At 42.8% G+C, this 23117-nt stretch overlaps 1 protein-coding gene across 6 annotated transcripts in view; it reads left to right on the forward strand.

Annotated features, from left to right (window-relative positions):
- Positions 1–23117, forward strand: part of KLHDC1 (kelch domain containing 1) — a 167390-nt gene that overhangs the window by 128492 nt on the left and 15781 nt on the right. For all 6 annotated transcript variants that reach the window (XM_033952968.1, XM_033952973.1, XM_033952971.1 and 3 more), the window contains one exon: positions 16346–16430. In XM_033952968.1, coding sequence (XP_033808859.1) covers positions 16346–16430 — 85 coding nt within the window. The remainder of the gene's footprint in view (positions 1–16345; positions 16431–23117) is intronic.

The raw sequence follows: 23117 nt of genomic DNA on the forward strand, positions 1-23117 counted from the left end.
CCTATCCATTCTTTGGTTGCAACGTCTGCTTCAGTCTCCGAGGCAAAGTCTCCTTGATCTTCGAGATCTGCTTCCAAGCATCGTTCTCACCGACGATTGAGGCCTTCATTGAGGCATACTTCCAGGCATAGTTCTTCTTCTAAAGAACGTCCTTCTTCAACTAAGCCTCTTCTCTGGACCCTCTCAAGTATTGCCATATCCTTCTTAAGATGCGGTGACCAATACTGAACACAGTACTCCAGGTGCGGGCGCACCATTGCCCGATACAACGGCAGGATGAGAACAAAAGAAGTCATCCTGCCGTTGTATCGGGCAATGGTGCACCCGCACCTGGAGTACTGTGTTCAGTATTGGTCACCGCATCTTAAGAAGGATATGGCAATACTTGAGAGGGTCCAGAGAAGAGCGACACGAATGATTAAGGGCATGGAAAACCTTTCATACACTGAAAGATTGGAGAAGCTGGAGCTCTTCTCCCTGGAAAAGCGGAGACTCAGAGGAGACATGATAGAGACCTACAAGATCATGAAGGGCATGGAGAAAGTGGAGAGAGACAGATTCTTCAAACTTTCAAAACATAAAAGAACAAGAGGGCATTCGGAAAAATTAGAAGGGGATAGATTCAAAACAAATGCTAGGAAGTTTTTCTTTACTCAGCGGGTGGTGGACACCTGGAATGCGCTTCCAGAGGATGTAATAGGGCAGAGTACGGTACTGGGGTTTAAGAAAGGATTGGACAATTTCCTGTTGGAAAAGGGGATAGAGGGGTATAGATAGAGGATTATTACGCAGGTTCTGGACCTGTTGGGCCGCCGCGTGAGCGGACTGCTGGGCACGATGGACCTCAGGTCTGACCCGGCAGAGGCATTGCTTATGTGCTTATGTGCCTCGATCTACTCCTACTTCTACTAGACCGCCGACTCCTCGATCGAGGTCTCCCCTTCCAAACCTCGAGGATGCAGTGGTTTCAATTGCTTCGTCCAAGTCGCCATATTCTTTTGATGCCTTTTTTCTGGCCGAAGCCTCATCTTCGACCCAGGCTGCCTCGACAACCTCGAGTCCTTCTCAAGGCAAAGTACTGGCGGATCAGTTATCTTTTTAATCTTTTCTTCGTCAGATGGCTGTTGACTTGGATCTTCAATTAGATGCTGATTCCAAATACTCTAAGGAGTATCTAGAAGTTATGCATCTCCCTCAACCTCCAGCAGAGTCACTTAAGCTTCCTCTTCATAAGCTTTTGTCTCAGACTTTTGGCAGATGCCTGGAGACTCTTTATACCATTCCAGGTGTTCCAGGCAAATTGGACTCTAGGTATAAAACTCTTCATCGCAAAGGATTCGATAACTCATAGTTATCTCACCAATCCCTTCTTGTGGAGTCATCTTTAAAGAGGTCCTATCCTTCTAAGGTTTATGCCACCGTTCCTCCTGGAAGGGAAGGGAAAACTATGGACAAATTCGGACGTCGCATCTATCAAAATGCCATGATGTCCTCTAAAGTCCTTAATTATAATTTTCATTTTGGTACCTATTTTGAGTTCCTCATTACTCTTTTGCCTACATTTTTGAGTTATTTGGATATTCAAAAAACATTTTGAATTTCAAGAAGTCATCGCTTCTCTATCACAACTCAGATTACATCTCCTTCAATCATCTTATGATGCCTTTGAGTTGTCAGCCAGGGCGGCTGCTTGTTCTGTATCCATGCGCCGTCTTCCCTGGCTTCGTACTATTGACATGGATCCTAATCTCCAGGACCGCTTGGCTGACATTCCTTGTGCAGGCAATGACCTGTTTGATGAATCTATCGAAGCAGCCACCAAGAAATTGTCTGAACATGAAAAATCCTTTGCTTCTATTGTAAAACCTAAGCCAAAGCCAGCTCCTTCCAAACCTACACGCCCTCCTCTTATCTATCAGAAGCGTTTTGTTCCGAGGACAGCTCCTTACAATCGCCCTCCTCCTAAGAAACAGCAGCCTCAGAAGCAAGAAAAATCTCAACCTTCTGCTACACCTAAGGCTACTCAGCCTTTTTGACTGTTTAAAACAGCATAACCTCCACCGTTCTGACTCTGAATTCTTTTCCCCCTATAGGGGGTCGTCTCCATCATTTTTACGATCGATGGATGACAATTACATCCGACCTCTGGGTGCTCACCATCATCAAGGAAGAATACTCTCTTCATTTCACTCAGGTTCCACCAGAGTTTCCTCCAAGAGACTATCCTTCTAATCCATCCCAGACCGCCCTACTTCTTCAGGAAGCTCAAGCTCTGCTTCGTCTCCATGCCATCGAGCCAGTTCCGTTGGAACAGCGGAACAGGGGTTTTTACTCCCTTTACTTCCTTGTTCCGAAGAAGACGGGTGATCTGCGACCCATCTCAGGGCTCTCAACCAATTTTTGGTCAAAGAAAAATTTCAAACGTTATCCCTGGCATCCCTTTATCCCCTTCTCGAGCAGAATGACTGGTTATGCTCTCTGGATCTCAAGGAGGCCTACACTCATATTCCCATCCATCCGGCCTCCTGTCAATATCTCAGATTTCGGGTGGGGAATCTGCCCTTTGGCCAGTCTTCATCTCCCAGAGTGTTCATCAAGTGCCTGGCAGTGGTAGCAGCAGCTCTAAGGAACCATGGTCTTAAGGTATTTCCCTACCTCGACGACTGGCTCATCAAAGATTCAACATCTCAGGGAGTTATTGTAGCGACCCAACAGACTACCTGGTTCCTACAAAGTTTGGGATTCAAAATCAACTTTCCCAAATCCCAATTTCAGCCCTCACAGAATCTATAATTCATCGGAGCTGTTCTGGATACTATCCAACTCAGAGCATTCCTTCCACAACAACGTCTGGAAGCTCTTCTTCAACTTTGTCTCACAGTGTCTTCCCGCTCTTCCATCTCGGCGAGACACATGATGGTTCTTCTGGGTCACATGGCCTCCACAGTACACGTGACTCCTTTTGCCAGACTTCACCTCAGAATTTCTCAGTGGACTCTGGCATCTCAATGGACGCAGGGTTGCGACCCACTTTCTCGACACATCATAGTCACTCCTTCATTAAAGCAGTCTCTCCGTTGGTGGATGCTCTCTTCCAATCTCTCCAGAGACTTGCTGTTCCAAACGCCCCCCCATCAGAAGGTCCTCATGACAGATTCTTCGACCTATACTTGGGGCGCTCCTCTTGATGGTCTCCGTACACAAGGCCACTGGATCAGTACGGATCGTCGGTGTCATATCAATCTTTTGGAACTCAGAGTGATCCTCAAAGCTCTTCATGCTTTTCAACATCTTCTTCATGACCAGGTAGTCCTCATTCGGATGGACAACCAAGTCGCCATGTATTATGTCAATAAACAGGGAGGGTCAGGATCTGCCTCCCTTTGTCAAGAAGCTCTGAAGGTTTGGGATTGGGCAATCTGCCACAACACCTTCCTCAAAGCTGTCTACATACAAGGGGCAAAGAATTGCTTGTCGGACAACTTGAATCATCTTCTGCAACCTCACAAATGGACACTCCATTCCTCGCCTCTTCATCACATTTTTTCACAATGGGGAATGCCTCGGATAGACCTCTTTGCAGTTCCCCACAAGTACAAACTGCCTCAGTTCTGCTCTAGGATATACTCTCCTCATCGCCTCATGGCAGATGCTTTTCTTCTGGAATGGACGAATCTCATCCTCTATGCATTCCCTCCATTCCCTCTCATTCTCAAGACTCTGGTCAAGTTGAAAAATGATCATGCCACCATGATTCTGATTGCTCCTTGGTGGCCAAGACAACCTTGGTACTCCCTTCTATTTCACTCAGCAGCAGGGAGCCATACCTTCTACCATTTTTCCATCTCTGCTTACACAGAGTCAATGATATTTTCTTCATCCCAACCTGCAGTCTCTACACTTGACAGCTTGGTACCTCTCAACATGACTCCTCTTCAGTTTTCTCAGCCTATGAGAGACGTTTTAGAGGCTTCTCGGAAACCTACCACTAGACAATGCTATCACCAAAAATGGACTAGATTTTCTACCTGGTGTTTTTCTCACGATAAGGAGCCTCAACTTTCCTCCTTATCTTCTGTTTTGGATTATCTTTTGCACTTATCCACTTCTGGTCTCAAGTCTACATCAATCCAAGTCCATCTCAGTGCAATTGCTGCTTTCAATCAGCCTATTGATGGGAAACCCCTCTCTGCTCATTCAGTGATTTCCAGATTCATGAAAGGACTTTTCAATGTCAAACCTCCTCTCAAACCGCCTCCTGTGGTTTGGGATCTCAATGTTGTTCTTGCTCAATTGATGAAGCCTCCTTTCGAACCAATTGACAAGGCTCATCTGAAGTATCTCACTTGGAAAGTGGTGTTTCTCATTGCCCTCACTTCTGCTCGAAGAGTCAGTGAGCTGCAAGCTTTAGTTGCTGATCCACCTTTTACTGTCTTTCATCATGACAAGGTGGTTCTACGTACTTATCCTAAATTCCTACCTAAAGTGGTTTCAGAATTTCATCTCAATCAATCCATTGTACTTCCAGTGGTTTTTCCTAAGCCTCATTCTCGTCCTGGAGAATCAGCTCTTCATACTCTGGACTGTAAACGTGCTTTGGCCTTCTACTTGGAACGCACCAAACCACACAGAACTGCTCCTCAACTTTTTGTCTCCTTTAATCCAAACAAGTTGGGACATCCCATCTCTAAGCGTACCATCTCCAACTGGATGGCGGCTTGCATCTCTTTCTGCTATGCCCAGGCTGGATTACCCCTACACAGTAGAGTCACAACCCATAAAGTCAGAGCAATGGCAGCTTCAGTAGCTTTCCTCAGATCTACGCCTATTGAGGAAATTTGCAAGGCTGCTACTTGGTCCTCGGTTCATACTTTCACCTCTCACTATTGTCTGGATGTTTTCTCCAGACGGGATGGCCAGTTTGGCCAGACAGTATTACAAAATTTGTTCTCCTAAATTGCCAACACCCCCACCATCCCATTCTGGTTAGCTTGGAGGTCACCCATATGTGAGAATAGGCTGCCTGCTTGTCCTGGAAAAAGCAAAGTTACGTACCGTAACATGTGTTATCCAAGGACAGCAGGCAGCTATTCTCACAACCCACCCACCTCTCCTGGTTGGCTTCTCTGCTAGCTATCTGAACTGAGGAGACGCGCCCTACGCTGGGCGGGAAGGCACTCACGGATGCGCGGTGCGGTCGACTCGAAACTTCTAATTTCTTCAAGCAAGTCTGCTTGCGAGCTTCCGCTTCCAGGCTCCGCTGATTATGTCACCCATATATGAGAATAGCTGCCTGCTATTCTCAATGGATAACACCTGTTACGATAAGTAACTGTACTTTTTGTTAGTCCCTGTAGGATTCCATATGACCTGCCCTCTCTATGTACACTCAGTGGTTTGGAATAGCCTGCTTCTTTCTGCTTCTGTTATTCTCCTTACAGGCTTGAAGATTTTCCAGCCAGTTGCCAGTTCCTGTGGGGAGTTTTCTGTGAATATGCACATTGCCGAAGGCTCTTTCTTGAACAGACCAGTTCAAGAATTGTTTATGATGATGGGGATCTTCCCCTTGTCATGTATTTGTTCAGGTATGTTACGTGGCTTTGGGACTCAACTATATGTTTGCTAGCTCTCAGTCTAAGGGGGTGCTCACAAAAGTGTTGGATTTCTGCAACTACCAGATTGCGGGCTGGGATTGAACACCTAGTGTATGGAATCCTATAGGGACTAACAGAAAGAAGATTATCGAAGGTAAAAACTTAATCTTCCATTCATCCATATCCAGCAGGTGATTGATGGTAGCTGTGCAACTCCTGGAATGGATTTTATTGTTTATTTCTGTACAGGTTGGTAACTGATCTGTCAGAAGTTTGGGGACAAGATTGACCATATTCTGTGGAAAAGGGCTTCTTAAATTCAGTGGAAAAAGCCCTTGGAAGTGTACATGGTAGAACCGAGTCATCACATACACACCCACGCACCCTGCTCCTCTCTCAAGCTCTCTAGTTTCTCTTCTGCCTACTCTGCTAATTCAACAATTGTAAAAGCTGCTGGTGGTAAGAATGACATTGTCCCTGGTGGGGAGTTTTGCAGAGCAATTTGAGCTTCTTTCCTTTTTTCACATTCGCTAAGGTTTGTTTTTTGTAATGACTCCAGCTGTGGAGTGCACCACGTAGGTTTGGGCACTTGTTCTTCCATACATCTAGACAGCTAAGCAAAGAAAATTCTAGGGAATGTCCTTTAGGGTTCTCCTTTGAAACTCATTGGAAGCCTCTAAACAGTTGCAAGTTTCTGAGCTGACCCACAGTTCCCTTTCTTTATCTACAGAAATGGCAGCCATTTTAGGTGCATGTTCCTTTTTGTATTAATTTTATTTTTTCATGATTTTTCAATATAACTGGCAAAATATTCCAAAAGAAATATATTATAGAAAAAATTAAAACAATGAGATAATGCACTATCCATGCTTATAAAAAGGAAAAAAAATTATTACCCAAGTCCACATAAAGGAGGAAAATTTTTTCACAATGAAAAAAGATAAAGAAAAATAGTAATAAGCAAATCAATAAAGTATCAGTATGTTGCTATACAATTACATGAACCCAATTTAACTATTCTGAACCTAATCATAATAGAAAATACAATGAAATAATAAAGGAGAAAACACTACTTTATAAATTTTCATCAAAAAATAGAAACAGAAACATGATGGCAGATACAGACCAAATAGCCCATCCAGTCTGCCTCTCCGCAGTAACTATTATCTTATCCCATGGTCCAGGAAGCCAAAACACTCTCGACACCATCCACGTGGCCACGCTTTCATCTCCAGGATGCAGGCTTCTCTGACCTGGCCCTTACCCTCGATGGGGAGGATGGACAAGAATACCACCTGCGCACCTGACTACTTCACTTTCTCTCCCAGAGCCACAAAATCACTTTTGATATGTTCGCAGGGGTACCTGGCAGTATGATACTGTGCCAACGTGGATGAGCAACATCAGATAATATTCATCAGATTTGATGAGTTTTGGCAGTCGCTCCGTAACATCTTGGATTTTGGCACTAGGCAGGCAGCATACCTTCCAGGACATCATGTCTGGTCTGCAGATGAACGCTTCTATAACCTTCAGAAGAGAATTGCCAACCATCACTACCTTATACCTCTTAATGATCATAGATCAAGCAATGTTTGGAATTTCAAGTTTTGATCCTTCCTCTCCCTGGGATGCTCTCATCTCCACTTCCAGGGCAGCATACCTGTTCTTTAGTTCAAGGGCAGGTGGAGTCACAGTATCAGTCTTACAGGGTTCCATAATCTGAGTCCAGCTGTCTTTCCTCAGCACAGCCTCTTCTTTCCCACTGCTGGAATTCTTGGACGCCTCATTATCTATTTCATCGATGTACCTCTTATTATCATGGATGCTTCTCAGTCTTGTCACCTCCTCTCTCAGTTCTTTTACTTCCTTCAGTGAGATTGATCCCAGAACGTAAAGCCATTATCATCTAATGTGATCATACATTTACATGGAAACATTAGGAAGCATGTTTCCCCAAAAGCCACCGTTCTCTGTTTAAGCTGGAGAAACAACTTCCTTCTCTTTTATGTAGACATGGCTACATTCTGGAACATACAAATTGTTTAGCCAAATAAAGGAGACTGTTGGGGTTTTGTTTTGCTTTTTTTGCAAAATACAACTTTAAGATAGTAGCCTTTTTAGTTATAACTTTATGAGAAGACTCTAAAATCATGAAATATCTAAACTATCAGGTTCCTCATTTACTATCTTTTTACATTTTGGTAGCTACTGAATATTTTCTGAGGACAAGCAAGCATTATATTCTCACATGTGGGTGACCTCATCCACGGAATCTGGTACAGATACTGCCAAGTGCACTGTCACTTTAAATCTTTAGGCAATTCTCATACTGTGCATACACCAGGGCCTTCTTGACAGATGTTGGTTTGCAGGATCATTAATTCTAAGTTTTCCAGAGAGCTGAGAACCAGTGTCTTTGGTATCTTCTCGGTGCATCAAACTTTGAAGTCTTTTTTGTGCCTTCCTGATATTGTTTTATCATTCTTTTCTTCATAATTCTTCATTTTTATAATTTTTCCTTTTTTTTTTTTTAGTTTGATTCATTTCTGTCAATTTTTCCATTTTTGAGGCCCTTTTTCAACCCAGGGAGCGTTGATGTTTTTCAGTATACTTTCCATTCATGCTTCCTTGGGCTATCAAACCTTGACTTTGTGTTGGCCATTTTTCCCTCCAAGTCAAAAAGGGTGCTGAGTGGTGTGGTTTCAAGAAATCTACTCGATGTAACCAGACTAGGGTTGCCAGATTTTCCAATCCATTTGTTGTTAACTCTTGTCTGATATGCAAAAGACATCACTCAAAGCCTAACAAATTTAGTGTGATAAACCTTTTGGTTTGGTATTGGCATCAAGCAAGGGCCTGCCGCCTGACACTCAACCTGCATCAATGCCGGCATCAGTGTCAACATGCAGCAATGCTGTTTAGATAGCATGCTGCTTAAAGCAGCATCGGACAGCGGGATCTCTTCAGAGACAAGACTCAACATCGTCTTCATCCATGCCTCATACATCAGGTGATGCTTCACTTCAGAAAGCTAAGAAACATGAACATTTCTCCTAGGTTTGGCATGGCGTCCTCCCAGACCTTCACCTCCTTGCGGTTCTGTTAATTCCCTATCACAGCAAATACAGAGGGAGAAGTGTATTTGGATGTTTCCAAACAGTACATGTTAAAGTAGTGGTACACATTTCACAAGATCCACAAGGGCCATGTCCTCCAGTGACACCATTCCTGTCCTCTGGAAATATAGGAGTTAGTTAGATAATTTGAAAGATTCTTCGGAAAGGTGAATGCCACACATTGACCCTTAGTGAAAGGTTCATGAAAAGCCAAAACATGCCAATGCTTCTTAATGGCATGAGTGATCTGATTAGCTTTGTTAGACTAGGTCACCACACACATGTGTCTTTCTTATGACAATCACAGGCTGCCATCCGAGAATGTGGCTGAACCATCTACCCTACAGTCCTGACCTGGCTTCCTCAGATTATTTCCTGTTCCAAGTTTTGAAGACATCAAGGAAATTGTGACATCCTGGTTTAAAAGTCAAACAGAATAATTCTTCTCAAAGGAGTTAAAATCATTGCAGGAAAAGTGGATGAAGTGTATGGAGCTATCAGGGGACTATATTGAAAAATAAAACAAAATTTTTTTTTTAAACTCTTCTTTCCTACTGAGGTAGATAAATTATTGAATTCCCCTCGTAGATGCCATAATCTCTCGCAGCAAGTTGTGGTAAGAGGGGGCCTGCCTAGACCTTAGGAAGGTTGGAGATGGGGGAACTCATTTGTGGGGGGGGGAAGAGGGAGTCTTGGGCAGTGGGGGTAGGAAGGAAGGGAGACTTTTTTTGAGACAGTGAAGGGGTTTGGGCCTTCTTAAAAGTTAAATGGAAAAATCTTAATAATTATCATAATATAGAATTCTTATGTTTTCAGATAGATTCCATGGGTCACCAGGCCGCAAGGTGGTATAAATTAATATCTGAATTTGTATATAAAAAGAAAAAAAATGGTCTTAGAGATATTTGGAGCATTGAGATTAAGCATCAGATCAATGCATCTCAATGGCCATGACTTTGGTCTTGGAGGATAAGATGTACACTGTCAGCATCTATGAGACAAACTTGGTTTTTTATTTTACATAGAGCTTTATGGACCCCTACACGTTTACATAGAATTGATAGCTCTAAGTCTAATAGATGCTGGCATTGTCATATTGAAGCAGGGACATTAGATCATCTTTTATTCTATTGTCCATTCATATTAACATTTTGGAAATCAATTTGGCCCCAAATCAATAGGATGTTAGAAAATCCTGTAGCCTTGACATACGATACAATTCTATTTGGTACTGCAATGAGATCTCAAAGTCAAATTTCATCAAATAACAACAAACTTTTATTTATAATGACTGGAATAGCAGTACAACAAATTACACACAATTGGAAAAATTGTGACAGATTGAACTATAATTTTTGGTGGAACTCAGTTTGCCATATATATAAAATGGAACATACATTTGCAACACAAAAAGGATATATGGATAAATTCAAAAAGATTTGGGGACCATTAACAAAATATTGTAATAATTGAATTTCATTTTCCCATAATAAGAAAATAGTTAAAGAAGAAAGGGAGGGAGGGGATATGGGAGGGGGATTTATACTCTAAATTATAAATAAAATATTATTAATAGATGGTATTCTTACATGAAAACAATGTAATAAAGGGAGGGGAAAAAGGTTAATAATTTAAAAAATAATTGATAAAATCATTACAATATATATGTTGTATAACTTTATAAGAAAAATAATTACAGTTATATGATATATAAAATCATAAGAAATATAAGATAAGAAATGTTATGTATAAAATACATTATAGAAATATCAAGTGTATTATTAAGATAATTGTATGAAAATTTATGACACTTGTTGTTAAATGAAAAAAAAATCAATTAAAAAAAAAAAAACTTACAGAAAAAAGTTAAATAATAGTTATATGAGTGCCTGCTGATTTGGAATGTCGCCACCCCCATAGCTAAACAGGCGGAATTAGAACAACTTTTAAGCAGTCCTAAATTTGCTTGCACTGGCACCTGTTTTACTGCTGGCTCATCCTGTGTATCACCCCTGACCTGCTAATATTTTATGCCTGGTTTAGTGCCACTGAATATTAGGGGAGTAGGCAGCCTACTTAAATCACTTTGAATATCAGCCACATTTTTATATATGCTTTTCTTATCTTAAATGTACTATATCCAGTCCTCTGTGGTAATATGAATTGAATTTTCCATCAAAAATATTTATTTTTTGTATATTTTTAAGGTGGAAAAATATGAATTAAAGATTTTTCTAGGGTCAATTTCTTCACAGAATTTATAGCATACATAAATACTGTCTTAATTTGCAATTCATCCACTGGAAGATTTAATTAACTTCTTTCATTATACGTCATTATACTGCAACTTATAAATAAACATGTAAATATTATAAATAGCAAAAACATGGGGCCTGTTATACAAAGCTGCGCTAGTGCGCGCAGCAACAACCCCGAACCCCTTTAAATCTCTATGGGCTTTGGGGCCGTTACCACGCTGCAGCCACTAGCGCGGCTTTGTAAAACAGGCCCTTAGCTTAAAAGCTTAAGTATCTTGCTCCATCCGTTAGCCAGGGGTACTTAATATCCAATATATTTCTTAAAAATTGTTTTTCAAGGATCTCCCGTTACAGAAACAGATCAAAAATTTCTTGTAGCCTATCCTTCATTCTACATACTTTCTTAAAACAGTATTTAAATACATATTTCCCCACAGGTGCCACAGACACCTCTCATACCCCTATATCATTTAGAGCATAAGATGGCGGCTGAACTTAAAAGAGTAGCGCTGTATCTATAAATTGCAGACAGTGACACCTAGTGGACTAAATGCTGAATTGGAATGGTCATCTTTAACATAATGCAGTGTGCTTATGTAATGGAGGAGGAGTGAATAGCTGATGATTTGTTTTAAATGGAAGAACGCTCAGCTGCCATCTTATGCTCTAAATGAGATAGGGGTATGAGAGGGTATTTCTAATCTAATCTAATCTTCCATTTGTGAGTCGCACAAACCTATACAAGTTCAAGGAGACAGATCAAAGAGGAAGAGGGAAAGAAGTAGGGGGGGCATGGAAGTAGGGGGAGCTATACAAACGTTAGTGCTTAACAGTGAAAAAAAGACCGATGACGATTAAACACATAACTCTTTGAGACATTGAGAGCTTCTGAGTCTTAAGTGGTGTCGCTGAGGTCTGTGAAAACAAATGAAGTAAATGAAAGAAGTAAATAAGCTTGGCTGAATAAGTTTGCTGATTGATTGTGGATTATACATAAATGCTGTGCATACATTCCTTTCACTTGTTATCAGCAACTTTTTATTGAAAATTTCCCATTTTTCTGAGGCACAGTAAAGCACTGAACCATTACATAAATATATATATATATTTTAATTCTTTATTCAGTTTTAACTCTTGCAACAAGTGTACAATATTCAATCGGATAATTTGTACAAATCACTTGACATTCTAACAATTTGAGAACAGGACCTTAAGTATGTTTCAAATGTATTATAGTTAGGATCTATCAAATGTAGTAAGTGCAACATGATTTTAATTCATAGAAATAGCCTAGAATGTGATGTAAAATTTGCTATGTTTTAAACAGTAAACGAGTCTGAATCTTGAATGTGCTGGAAGAGAAACAATATTAATCTTCTGTTTGAGGTCTGAAAATAGATGATTTTCATAGAGCTAATGTGCTATGTAAATAACTTGCTTTATTAGAATGTTTAGGTTTAGACGATAAGTTAGAGCAGCAGTGAGGGGACATAAGCTGAGTCTATAGAAAACATCAGGTTGCAAGCTAGAATATCAACAAGGTCAAGGCAGGAAAGGCATTCCAGTGTTCTTCGGGGACGAAGTCCAGGCCAGACAGAGACAGAGGCAGATCTATCTCCAGGTACAGGTGAGGAAGAGATAAGGTGTTATATACCAGAATATAAGAGGAATAGTAACTATTTAATGAATAGAATGAAGGTTTGCATTGCTTTCCATTGAATCAAACTTTATTTTAAGTGGCTATAAATATACTGAATATTAGAAAAACCATAATTAAGGCAAAGAAAAAAAATCAGTTATGTGGCAGTTTAATTATTTGCAAACTCAGAGAAGATAAGATAAATAAACAGACAACTTGCACAAATATACAACAAAGGCATTGTGCAGAATCACGCAAAGGTAGTCGCCTAAAGTTGGGCGCTGGGGTGCTTTGCACTGAATATGCATTGTATAGCAGCAATTGGGTGGGCAACTGCTGTTATAGAACACTAGTGCAAGTCCTCATTTATGCACCTAACTGTAGGAGCAAGCACTTATACTAGCCAAATGGCTGGTGTAAGCACACATACCTAACTGTAAAATATTCTATAACCTGTGCGTGCAATTGCCAGACATGCCCCTGACTCATCAATGCCTCTCCCAGGTCCCCACCCCCATTGCAGTTGTGCACTCTGAAATTTGTGCACACAATTTATAGAATACCGACTAGGGGCAGCTATGTGCATAACTGCTAATTACTGCTAATTTCCACCAATTATAGCCAATTAACAGCTTGTTAGCTAAGTTACACCTGCCATTGATATTCTATAAATTGTGCCTTCAGCTTGAGCACTAGTTACAAAGGACTAGGGGCTAGATTCACTAAGCAAACTGATCGTGTACCGATCGATTTGCGAGCCCTTTGCGACCCGATTTCCCTCCTGCTGTATTCATTAACCTGTTTTGCGATCCGATTCTGATCTGCACATGCAAATCAGGGGAACTGCATGCAAAGTAGGCAGGGACGCGATTCACTAAACAGATTCAACTGTGCTGGCCAATCAACCCAAAAAGCGATTGCTGAGGGCAGTCGCTGAAGCCCTTTATGACTGCCTTCTGCCACCCTGCTGTCAGTCCCGATCTCCTGCTTCCCCGATCTGCCTGCCTGCCCCGACGCTGCCCTGGTTGTCTGCCTGCCCTGATGCTGCCCTCATTGCCTGCCTGCCCCGAGCTGCCCTTATCGCCTGCTTGCCCCGACTCTCCCACCCTTCCCCGCAGTGTAAGCCCATAGTTTTAACACGCAGGCCTTAAAGCAGGTTAAAACCACAGGCTGTAAAAAAAGTTGAAAAAAAAAGATGGTCTGCACATGCGCGGGGATCGCTCTAGAGCGATCTGTGCCGGAAGATGGGGGCATTCCTCTGATCGCCCCCATCTGCTTGTTACAGTTTGGTGAATTCGTCGGACCTGCCTGGATCGGGCCCAGATCGGGCCTGATCGGGCAGGTTAGTGAATCTAGCCCTAGATTCACTAAGCCCACCAATCTTACCCGATCTGTGGGTGATCCGAGGCAGGCCGACTGATTCTCCAACCCTCTGCATGTAAATGGGGGAGATCGGAAGCACACCCCCATCCGACGACACAGATCACTGGGTAGCGATCCCGAAGCATGCGCTGACCATCTACTTTGCCTGTAGATGGTCTGCGCATGCGTTTGCTGTCCGTTTTATTTTTTTAATAACTTTTTTTTTTACTGGCCCTGACTCTCCTGCCCTTCCCTGCAGTGCGAGCCCGTGGTTTTAACCCGCAGGTTTAAAGCAGGTTAAAACCATGGGCTTGCACTGCAGGGAAAGGGTGATCCACGGTGGCAGCAGCCTCTTCCCCTTCGCCAACTCGACACCATCGATCCCCTTCCTCCTCCTCCTAGGAGCCCCCGATGACAGTGCAGTAGAAAACAGCAGCGAGCTCCATTCAAATTAAAGGCACTTCTTTAAAGACGCTCTGGGACAGAGGCTCGCAGAGCGTCAGCAGCCCGCAAGACTCCTGAATTTTTGCCTCAGTCCGCACGGCTTCTAAAACTAGCAGGAACAGGAGAGTCTGGGAAGAGAGCAGGGCAGTCTGAGAAGGGTTTTTGCACAAGCGACTGATCCTCACTAGTCGCTTGTTTTTGGATCAGCCAGCCCAGTTGGTGTGCCTTCTTTAGTTTAGTGAATCGCGTCCTTCCCACTTTGCATGCCGTTTCCCCTCATTTGCATTTGCGGATCGAAGGATGATCGACACAGAGGTTAGTGAATCGAGTCAGGGTCGCAAAGGGTCGCTAATTGGTTGGGACATGATCAGTGGGCTTAGTGAATCTAGCCCAAAGTTGGGTGCACAACTTTATAATATTGAGGGAAAAGATATGATGTAATATGAACAAAAAGTATGGATAGGTCAGACACTTTTTGAGGCCTAGGCTGAGAAATTACATGGGTGCATATGTTGTGTCTCTTCTATAAAAGATAATCATTGAATACCACTTCGATTACCAGTAACTTTCAAAAACAGACCATCATATTTTTGCACTTGAAATATCCAATTTGAATAAACAATAAGGATTATTTTGACACGATGGTCCCTTTTTTAAAGTTATAACACTGATAATCCAAGTGGTATTTGATGATTATGTTTGATAGTGAACCTGGCATTTTGACCAAATTTTGTTTGTCTTCTATAAATCAACAGCCGGTCAGCAGCGCTGAAAACAGGCTGCTCGTGGCCAGCCCCAGCAGGGGCCTTTTCTCTGATGAATCAGAGGAAAGGCCCCTGCTGAGGCTGGCCACGAGCAGCCTGTTTTCAGCGCTGTTGACCGGCTGCTGATTCAGGTAAGGGAAGAAGGAAGGGAGGGGGTTCACGGTTCAGGACCGCTGCTGCTTCAGGAGGGAAGGGTTTCATGATTCAGAACTTCTGCTGCTTCAGGGCTGGAGGGAGGGAGCAGGGTTCGTGGCTCATGACCGCTGCCGCTTCTACTGCTTCAGGGATGGAGGGAGTTTTCAGCTCAGAACTGCCACTGCTTCTGCTGCTTCGGGGCTGGAGGGAGGGAGGGAATTGAGATTTGAATCCTGTTCGTGATTCAGGGCTGCTGCTACTTTGGGGCAGGAGGGGAAGGGGTTCATGGCTCAGGAGTGCTGCCACCTCTGCTGCTTCAGTGTTGGAGGGAGGGAGGACCAGGACCACTGCCGCTGCTTCTTCTGTGACTTTTTTTTCTGGCAATTTTTTTTGCCAGTTAGATGAGAGTGCCAGTTGCCTGAATACCGGTTAACCAGGATTCTACTGTAATTCTTAATTCCCTGTTGCTTATTTCTCCCTCAAAATAAAAATTGTGGCCTCACTAAATTGGCAAAATTTACATGTCTAGATTTGTAAAATATGATAGCTACATGTGGAAGTTGTGAAATTGCAGCTTCCATGTAGAAGTGCTCACACTTCCATGTGGAAGCTGCCAAGTTCGAGCCATTCATTTTTTCAACATACCTATTTGTAAAATAGCTGCTCTTGCTGCATAGGCAGCTAAACATATGAGCACTCCTGTAGATTTTAGAAAAGATTGCATTAGCAGAACCTTTTCTAAAATACATCTGGAACTGAGCACATCCTGACAGTTGATTTCTACATTCTATGTAAAATAGAGCTTCATGTTTTCTAAGTAAAATTATTAATCTATGTGTGTGTGTGGATTTTTGGGATGACTGAGGTAGGTGAGTGGGTGTCAAGAAGAAATTAATACGATTGTAAACTGAGGAAATTTTGAATATTCCCAGAACCTCAGTGCAGTTTCATTACATAAATTGCTCTACTATTGTGTATATGGAATATATTTCTTTTTACATAACACGTTCTCTTTAACATATATTCACAGGTTGTGGCACACAGCCTGTCTTGGAAAAGAAAGTGAAGTGATGGTCTTTGGTGGAAGCAAAGATGACTTGCTTTCTTTGGACACAGTTAGTAATCGATTTATTTTAATATTATAACAAAAGCATCAGTTTAGTATGGTGACCACAATTTAGGTGCCCATTTTATGCAGGTTGTGAGCCTAGTCTATAAGAACATTTATGCATGCAAGTGCTTTTATAGAATACTAGTGTACATTGGCATCAGTGTACCTACATTTAGGTGTACCCACTTAATGACAGATCAATGGCACTTAAGCACATAACTTACAGCATTCTATAAGTCATGCATGTAAATGTTAGACCTCTCCCCTATGAATACCCTCCCTTGCATTTATGTGCTAATGGGGCAATTATATAAATTTGTGCCAAGATGTAGGCACCACAGTGGGGCATTTTTAGCGCTGATTCTGGTGCAAAGGACATATGAGTCCTTGGAACCTTGGAACACAGGGCGAGGAGTCCAAAATAGTGAAATGTCTTCCAGGATCCTCAGCTACCAGGAGTTCCAGGCAAATACTGACTATAATTAAGGAAGAAACTAAGGATTTTAACACTGATGTTGTTATCCATCTGGGAACAAATGACCTGGCCAACAACTCCACACTTGCAGCACAGAAAGCTTTTCGGGAGCTTGGTGAGGGCGTGAAACCTTTTGTAAAGACTTTAGCTTTTTCTGAAATACTGCCTGCATATGGAAAAGGAGAGCAAAGAATGAAAAACACAGAGGACTTTAATAGATGGCTCAGAGCCTGGTGTCATCAAGAAGGCTTCAGGTACATAGGAGGATGGGGAAATACATGGAAGGACAAGAAGCTATATTGCACTGATGGGCTACATATTACTATAGCAGGAAAAAGAAACCTTGCAGAGAAATTTAGACAATATTTTTCCAGGCATTTAAACTAGAAGGTGGGGGTGGTGTAATTACGAAGGACAATTATAGAGACCACCCCCGGCAAAAGAAAAGATGTGATAGTAGTAAAGGCTGCAACATAAGCAATATCAGCAACTCATTTCTTAGTATTGCAACGGAAAGTGAAACGACACAAAAATCCATACGAAAAAGGAGATTATCGCTGAAAAATAGCTGGAAAGCGATGACCACAAATGCTCGCAGTCTAAGCAACAAAGTTCATGATCTGCAAGCCCTGATATTAGAGGCAGATCTAGATATTGTTGCTATCACAGAGACATGGTTCAGTGAATCACATGGATGGGATGCAAACATACCGGGATATAATCTTTTTAGGAAGGACAGAGATGGTCATAAAGGTGGAGGAGTAGCTCTCTATGTAAAGATCAATATCCAAGCGACCGAAATGCAAGGGACCTGGGGAGAGGAAGAAGCGATATGGATTGCTCTGAAAAGAGAAGATGGAACTTCTATCTACGTGGGTGTAGTCTACAGACCTCCGACTCAATCGCAGCAAATTGATAAGGATCTGATTGTGGATATCCAAAAGATTGGAAGGAAAGAGGAGGTTCTGCTGTTGGGAGATTTCAACCTGCCGGATGCGGACTGGAATGTTCCGTCTGCGGAATCGGAAAGAAGTAGGGAGATTGTGGATGCCTTTCAAGAGGCTCTGCTCAGACAAATGGTGACGGAACCCACAAGGGAAAAAGCGATATTGGATCTGGTCCTCACAAATGGAGAGAGTATCTCTAATGTTCGAGTGGGTGCTCACCTGGGTAGTAGCGATCATCAAACGGTTTGGTTTGATATAACGGCTAAAGTGGAGAGCGGCCGCACGATACTTAAAGTCCTAGATTTCAAACGTACGGACTTTAATGCAATGGGAAAGTACCTGAAGAAAGAGCTGTTAGGATGGGAGGACATAAGAGAAGTGGAAAGACAGTGGTCTAAACTGAAAGGAGCGATAAAAATGGCTACGGACCTTTATGTGAAGAAAATCAATAAAAACAAAAGAAAAAGGAAGCCGATATGGTTCTCCAACCTAGTGGCTGAGAAAATAAAGGCGAAAGAGTTGGCGTTCATGAAATATAAAAAAACCCAAGAAGAGGAGAGCAGAAAGGACTACAGGGTGAAACTGAAAGAAGCCAAGAGAGAGATACGTTTGGCGAAGGCACAGGCGGAAGAACAAATGGCTAAAAATGTAAAAAAGGGAGATAAAAATTTTTTCAGATATATTAGTGAAAGGAGGAAGATAAAAAATGGAATTGCTAGGCTAAAAGATGCTGGGAACAAATATGTGGAGAGTGATGAGGAGAAAGCAAATGTGCTAAACAAATACTTCTGTTCTGTGTTCACAGAAGAAAATCCTGGAGAAGGACCGAGATTGTCCGGCAAAGTTACACGAGAAAATGGAGTAGATTCTGCGCCGTTCACGGAGGAGGGTGTTTATGAGCAACTTGAAAAACTGAAGGTGGACAAAGCGATGGGACCAGACGGGATCCATCCCAGGATACTAAGGGAACTCAGAGAGGTTCTGGCGAGTCCTATTAAAGACTTGTTCAACAAATCTCTGGAGACGGGAGTGATTCCTGGGGATTGGAGGAGAGCGGATGTGGTCCCTATTCATAAAAGTGGTCACAGAGATGAAGCAGGAAACTACAGGCCGGTGAGCCTCACTTCAGTTGTTGGAAAAATAATGGAAGTGTTGCTGAAAGAAAGGATAGTGTATTTCCTTGAATCTAATGGGTTACAGGATCCGAGGCAACATGGCTTTACAAAAGGTAAATCGTGCCAAACGAACCTGATTGAATTTTTTGATTGGGTGACCAGAGAGCTGGATCGAGGACATATGCTAGATGTAATTTATTTGGATTTCAGCAAAGCCTTTGATACAGTTCCTCATAGGAGGCTGTTGAACAAACTTGAAGGGCTGAAGTTAGGACCCAAAGTGGTGAACTGGGTCAGAAACTGGCTGTCGGACAGACGCCAGAGGGTGGTGGTTAATGGAAGTCGCTCGAAGGAAGGAAAGGTGACTAGTGGAGTCCCTCAGGGTTCGGTGCTGGGGCCAATCCTGTTCAATATGTATGTAAGTGACATTGCTGAAGGGTTAGAAGGAAAAGTGTGCCTTTTTGCAGATGATACCAAGATTTGTAACAGAGTAGACACCGAAGAGGGAGTGGAAAATATGAAAAAGGATCTGCAAAAGTTAGAGGAATGGTCAAATGCCTGGCAACTAAAATTCAATGCAAAGAAATGCAGAGTAATGCATTTGGGGATTAATAATAGGAAGGAACCGTATATGCTGGGAGGAGAGAAGCTGATATGCACGGACGGGGAGAGGGACCTTGGGGTGATAGTGTCCGAAGATCTAAAGGCGAAAAAACAGTGTGACAAGGCAGTGGCTGCTGCCAGAAGGATTCTGGGCTGTATAAAGAGAGGCGTAGTCAGTAGAAGAAAGAAGGTGTTGATGCCCCTGTACAGGTCATTGGTGAGGCCCCACTTGGAGTATTGTGTTCAGTTTTGGAGACCGTATCTGGCGAAAGACATAAGAAGACTTGAGGCGGTCCAGAGGAGGGCGACGAAAATGATAGGAGGCTTGCACCAGAAGACATATGAGGAGAGACTGGAAGCCCTGAATATGTATACCCTAGAGGAAAGGAGAGACAGGGGAGATATGATTCAGACGTTCAAATACTTAAAGGGTATTAACGTAGAACAAAATCTTTTCCAGAGAAAGGAAAATGGTAAAACCAGAGGACATAAATTGAGGTTGAGGGGTGGTAGATTCAGGGGCAATGTTAGGAAATTCTACTTTACGGAGAGGGTGGTGGATGCCTGGAATGCGCTCCCGAGAGAGGTGGTGGAGAGTAAAACTGTGACTGAGTTCAAAGAAGCGTGGGATGAACACAGAAGATTTAGAATCAGAAAATAATATTAAAGATTGAACTAGGCCAGTTACTGGGCAGACTTGTACGGTCTGTGTCTGTGTATGGCCGTTTGGAGGAGGATGGGCAGGGGAGGGCTTCAGTGGCTGGGAGGGTGTAGATGGGCTGGAGTAAGTCTTAACAGAGATTTCGGCAGTTGGAACCCAAGCACAGTACCGGGTAAAGCTTTGGATTCTCGCCCAGAAATAGCTAAGAAGAAAAAAAAAAAAAAAAAAAAAAAAAATTTAAATTGAATCAGGTTGGGCAGACTGGATGGACCATTCGGGTCTTTATCTGCCGTCATCTACTATGTTACTATGTTACAATAGGTGATATTCCCAAACTTGCGAGTTGATTGTAGAAGGATGAAATTTTCATTCTAGTGCAATAGAAATATCAGTCTTGACTAGTGGATATTTACCCTTTTTTACTGCAAAGTCTGTAGAGAGCCTAATTTACATTTCTAGTATGACAGACACTATTCCTGAACCTGTGGGTAGTCAATCTGTCCATGTGAGAACTCTTGTAGGGAGCTTCATTTGCATACATTTTTGCTCCTCCTCCCTTACGTCTGGGCTGTCCTTTAACTCCTCAGTTGTCTTCCTACAAGAAAGACAGTAGGAGCTTTTCTTTTCTGCTCATATACCTTTTCATTTTAAAGGGGTTTTTTTCCGCTGTTTGTGAGGCTTTTCGATGCTGCAGAGGACAGCTTTGGCTATGGGAGAGCACAGACTCTGAGGTCGAAAGTCTGCTTCCAACGAGCAGATTGCTTTGTAGTTCACCCACTTGGACAGCCTGTACAGACAACTCAAGGGCTCAGGGACTAATCCCTTAGGAGCACAGCTCGCCCCTGGTTCATCCACAGTGGGCTTGAGCGTAGGTTGCACAACTCCATGGTGGTTTTTATTTAGGATCGGAGCTGACTGCTTGCCCCCTCCTCCCAATATACACAGTTTTGCGTGCATGGGTTTCGATGGGGTGTCGAGCTCTCCAGCCAGTACATTGGGCCCGAGAGGCAGTCAGAAGATACAAGCAGTCTGGATTCCAGGCTTGTTGAGGCAGAGGTTCTCCCTGTAAGCTGTTTGAAGCTTCCACACTTGCAGCTCCCAGCACATAGCATGGCATAATGAGTAAATAGGCTGACAGCCTAGCAAACCAAATTGGGGGGAGAGGAGGGTTGTCTTTAAAATTGGATTTTCTTTGCTTCTGGAGTTAGAGTTAGGTTCCCCCATCTCTAAAATTGCTATTTTTGATTTTTCAGTATAGCTCCACCAGGCCGTTTTTTTGCGTTAAAATCGCTTCCACGTTGGCCATCTTGGATTTTCTGAATTGAAAACAAAAGACTTTGTCTTCCTCAAAAAGTCTTGTTTTTGTTTTAAAACAGGTAGTATGGACTCCTCGGGCCAGGATAACATGGATTCATGCCAAATTTGAGGTGGATAGCCATCCAAGGAGCATTTGTGTTCCGCGTGCTGTATGGCACATGAGGGGGATGGGTGGGAGCCACTGGCATAACCTTCCCTGGTCCCTCAGGGTATGTCTGTGCCCAGTTGGTCTGAGAACCAGAAAAAAAAGTCCAAATTTAAGCCAGAGAACAGTGCAAGAACATCCCCAGCGAAATGCAGCTGTGACGCAGCTGGAAAACCCTGGAAGGGGGCTTGACAGAATCCACAGGGGCTTTCTGGAAGTCCTGGTTAAAGGTTTGTCCTTGGATTCATTAATTTGAGGTTTGCAGTAGAGAATGACATGGGGACCATTTACCATGGTAAACTGTGGTCACCGCAGTAAATCCGCAGGAATGGAGACATTTGCAACTGGTTTACCGCAAGAATGGGGACAAGACCTTTTACTGTCCCGTGGGAGCGGTGAAAAGTCTTTCTCCTGTGATAAAAAAGATTCCGCCCGTGTTAGACTCAGCATCTCCTCCCCAGCTCCTCTTGGGATCTATTTTACCTTCAGGAGCCAGCCAATGCCACAGAAGGAACCCAAAACCAAAGCCTGAGACCAATGTGATTTGAAGAATAAAATTACCAGACAACAAAAGGAGAAAAACACAAATTTATTTTATATTTTGTGATTAGAATATTTCAGATTTGAAATATGTATCCTGCTAGAGCTGGTATTAGACATAACTGGAGACTGCAAAGCGCAGGCTGTGCTACTTTAGCTTCCAGCTGGATTAGGGCTCTCTCTCTGGCCAGGGGGTAGTTGCCCTGGTTGCACTCCCGTAACACTATTCCTGCCATGTGTGACTGAAGTATTCTGTTAGCTTGATTTTTCTATATAGCATTCTGTAGTAATTTGGTTTGTTCAGTTTTCACAATAGTGGAGGGGATATTTGTGAAATGAAGTGGAGACAGGGGTTTTGTTGATCCTTGGCTCTGTATTATTTGTGTTTATAAAATGACAATTATACAGAATATTGTCTCTTTTTATACTTTAATAAAATAAGTTCAGTATAAAATCATAACTATTTGAGGCTTGTGTGGATGGGATTTAACAGTTTGCAAGACGGGGACTGAGCTCGCGGGGATGGGGAAAGGATAGGAACTTAGCTTGCGGGGACGGGGCGGGAATGGTGATAAATTTTTCCCCGTGTCATTCTTTAGTTTGCAGCTTACATGATTAACCAGGGCTGCATTAATCCCTCAGTGATCACTGCCCTGCTGGCACAAGGGGGTTTCCTCCCTCCAAGAGCACAGTTCCCCATCAGCAGTGCCATGCGCAAGGTGGAGAGGGGCAATTGGAGGAGTTGACGAAAGTAAACATGTCTCTATTTCTATGCTATTACTCACCCATTCAGGGTACTTTATGGCAGGAGATGCAGCTTCATCTGTGGGGGAGGGGGGGCTGGATAAGTATCTGATGGAGGCCCCTGATTTTGGCAAGGACCCAATA

Source organism: Geotrypetes seraphini, chromosome 7 (genome assembly GCF_902459505.1).
Source record: "Geotrypetes seraphini chromosome 7, aGeoSer1.1, whole genome shotgun sequence".
Classification (NCBI taxonomy): domain Eukaryota; kingdom Metazoa; phylum Chordata; class Amphibia; order Gymnophiona; family Dermophiidae; genus Geotrypetes; species Geotrypetes seraphini.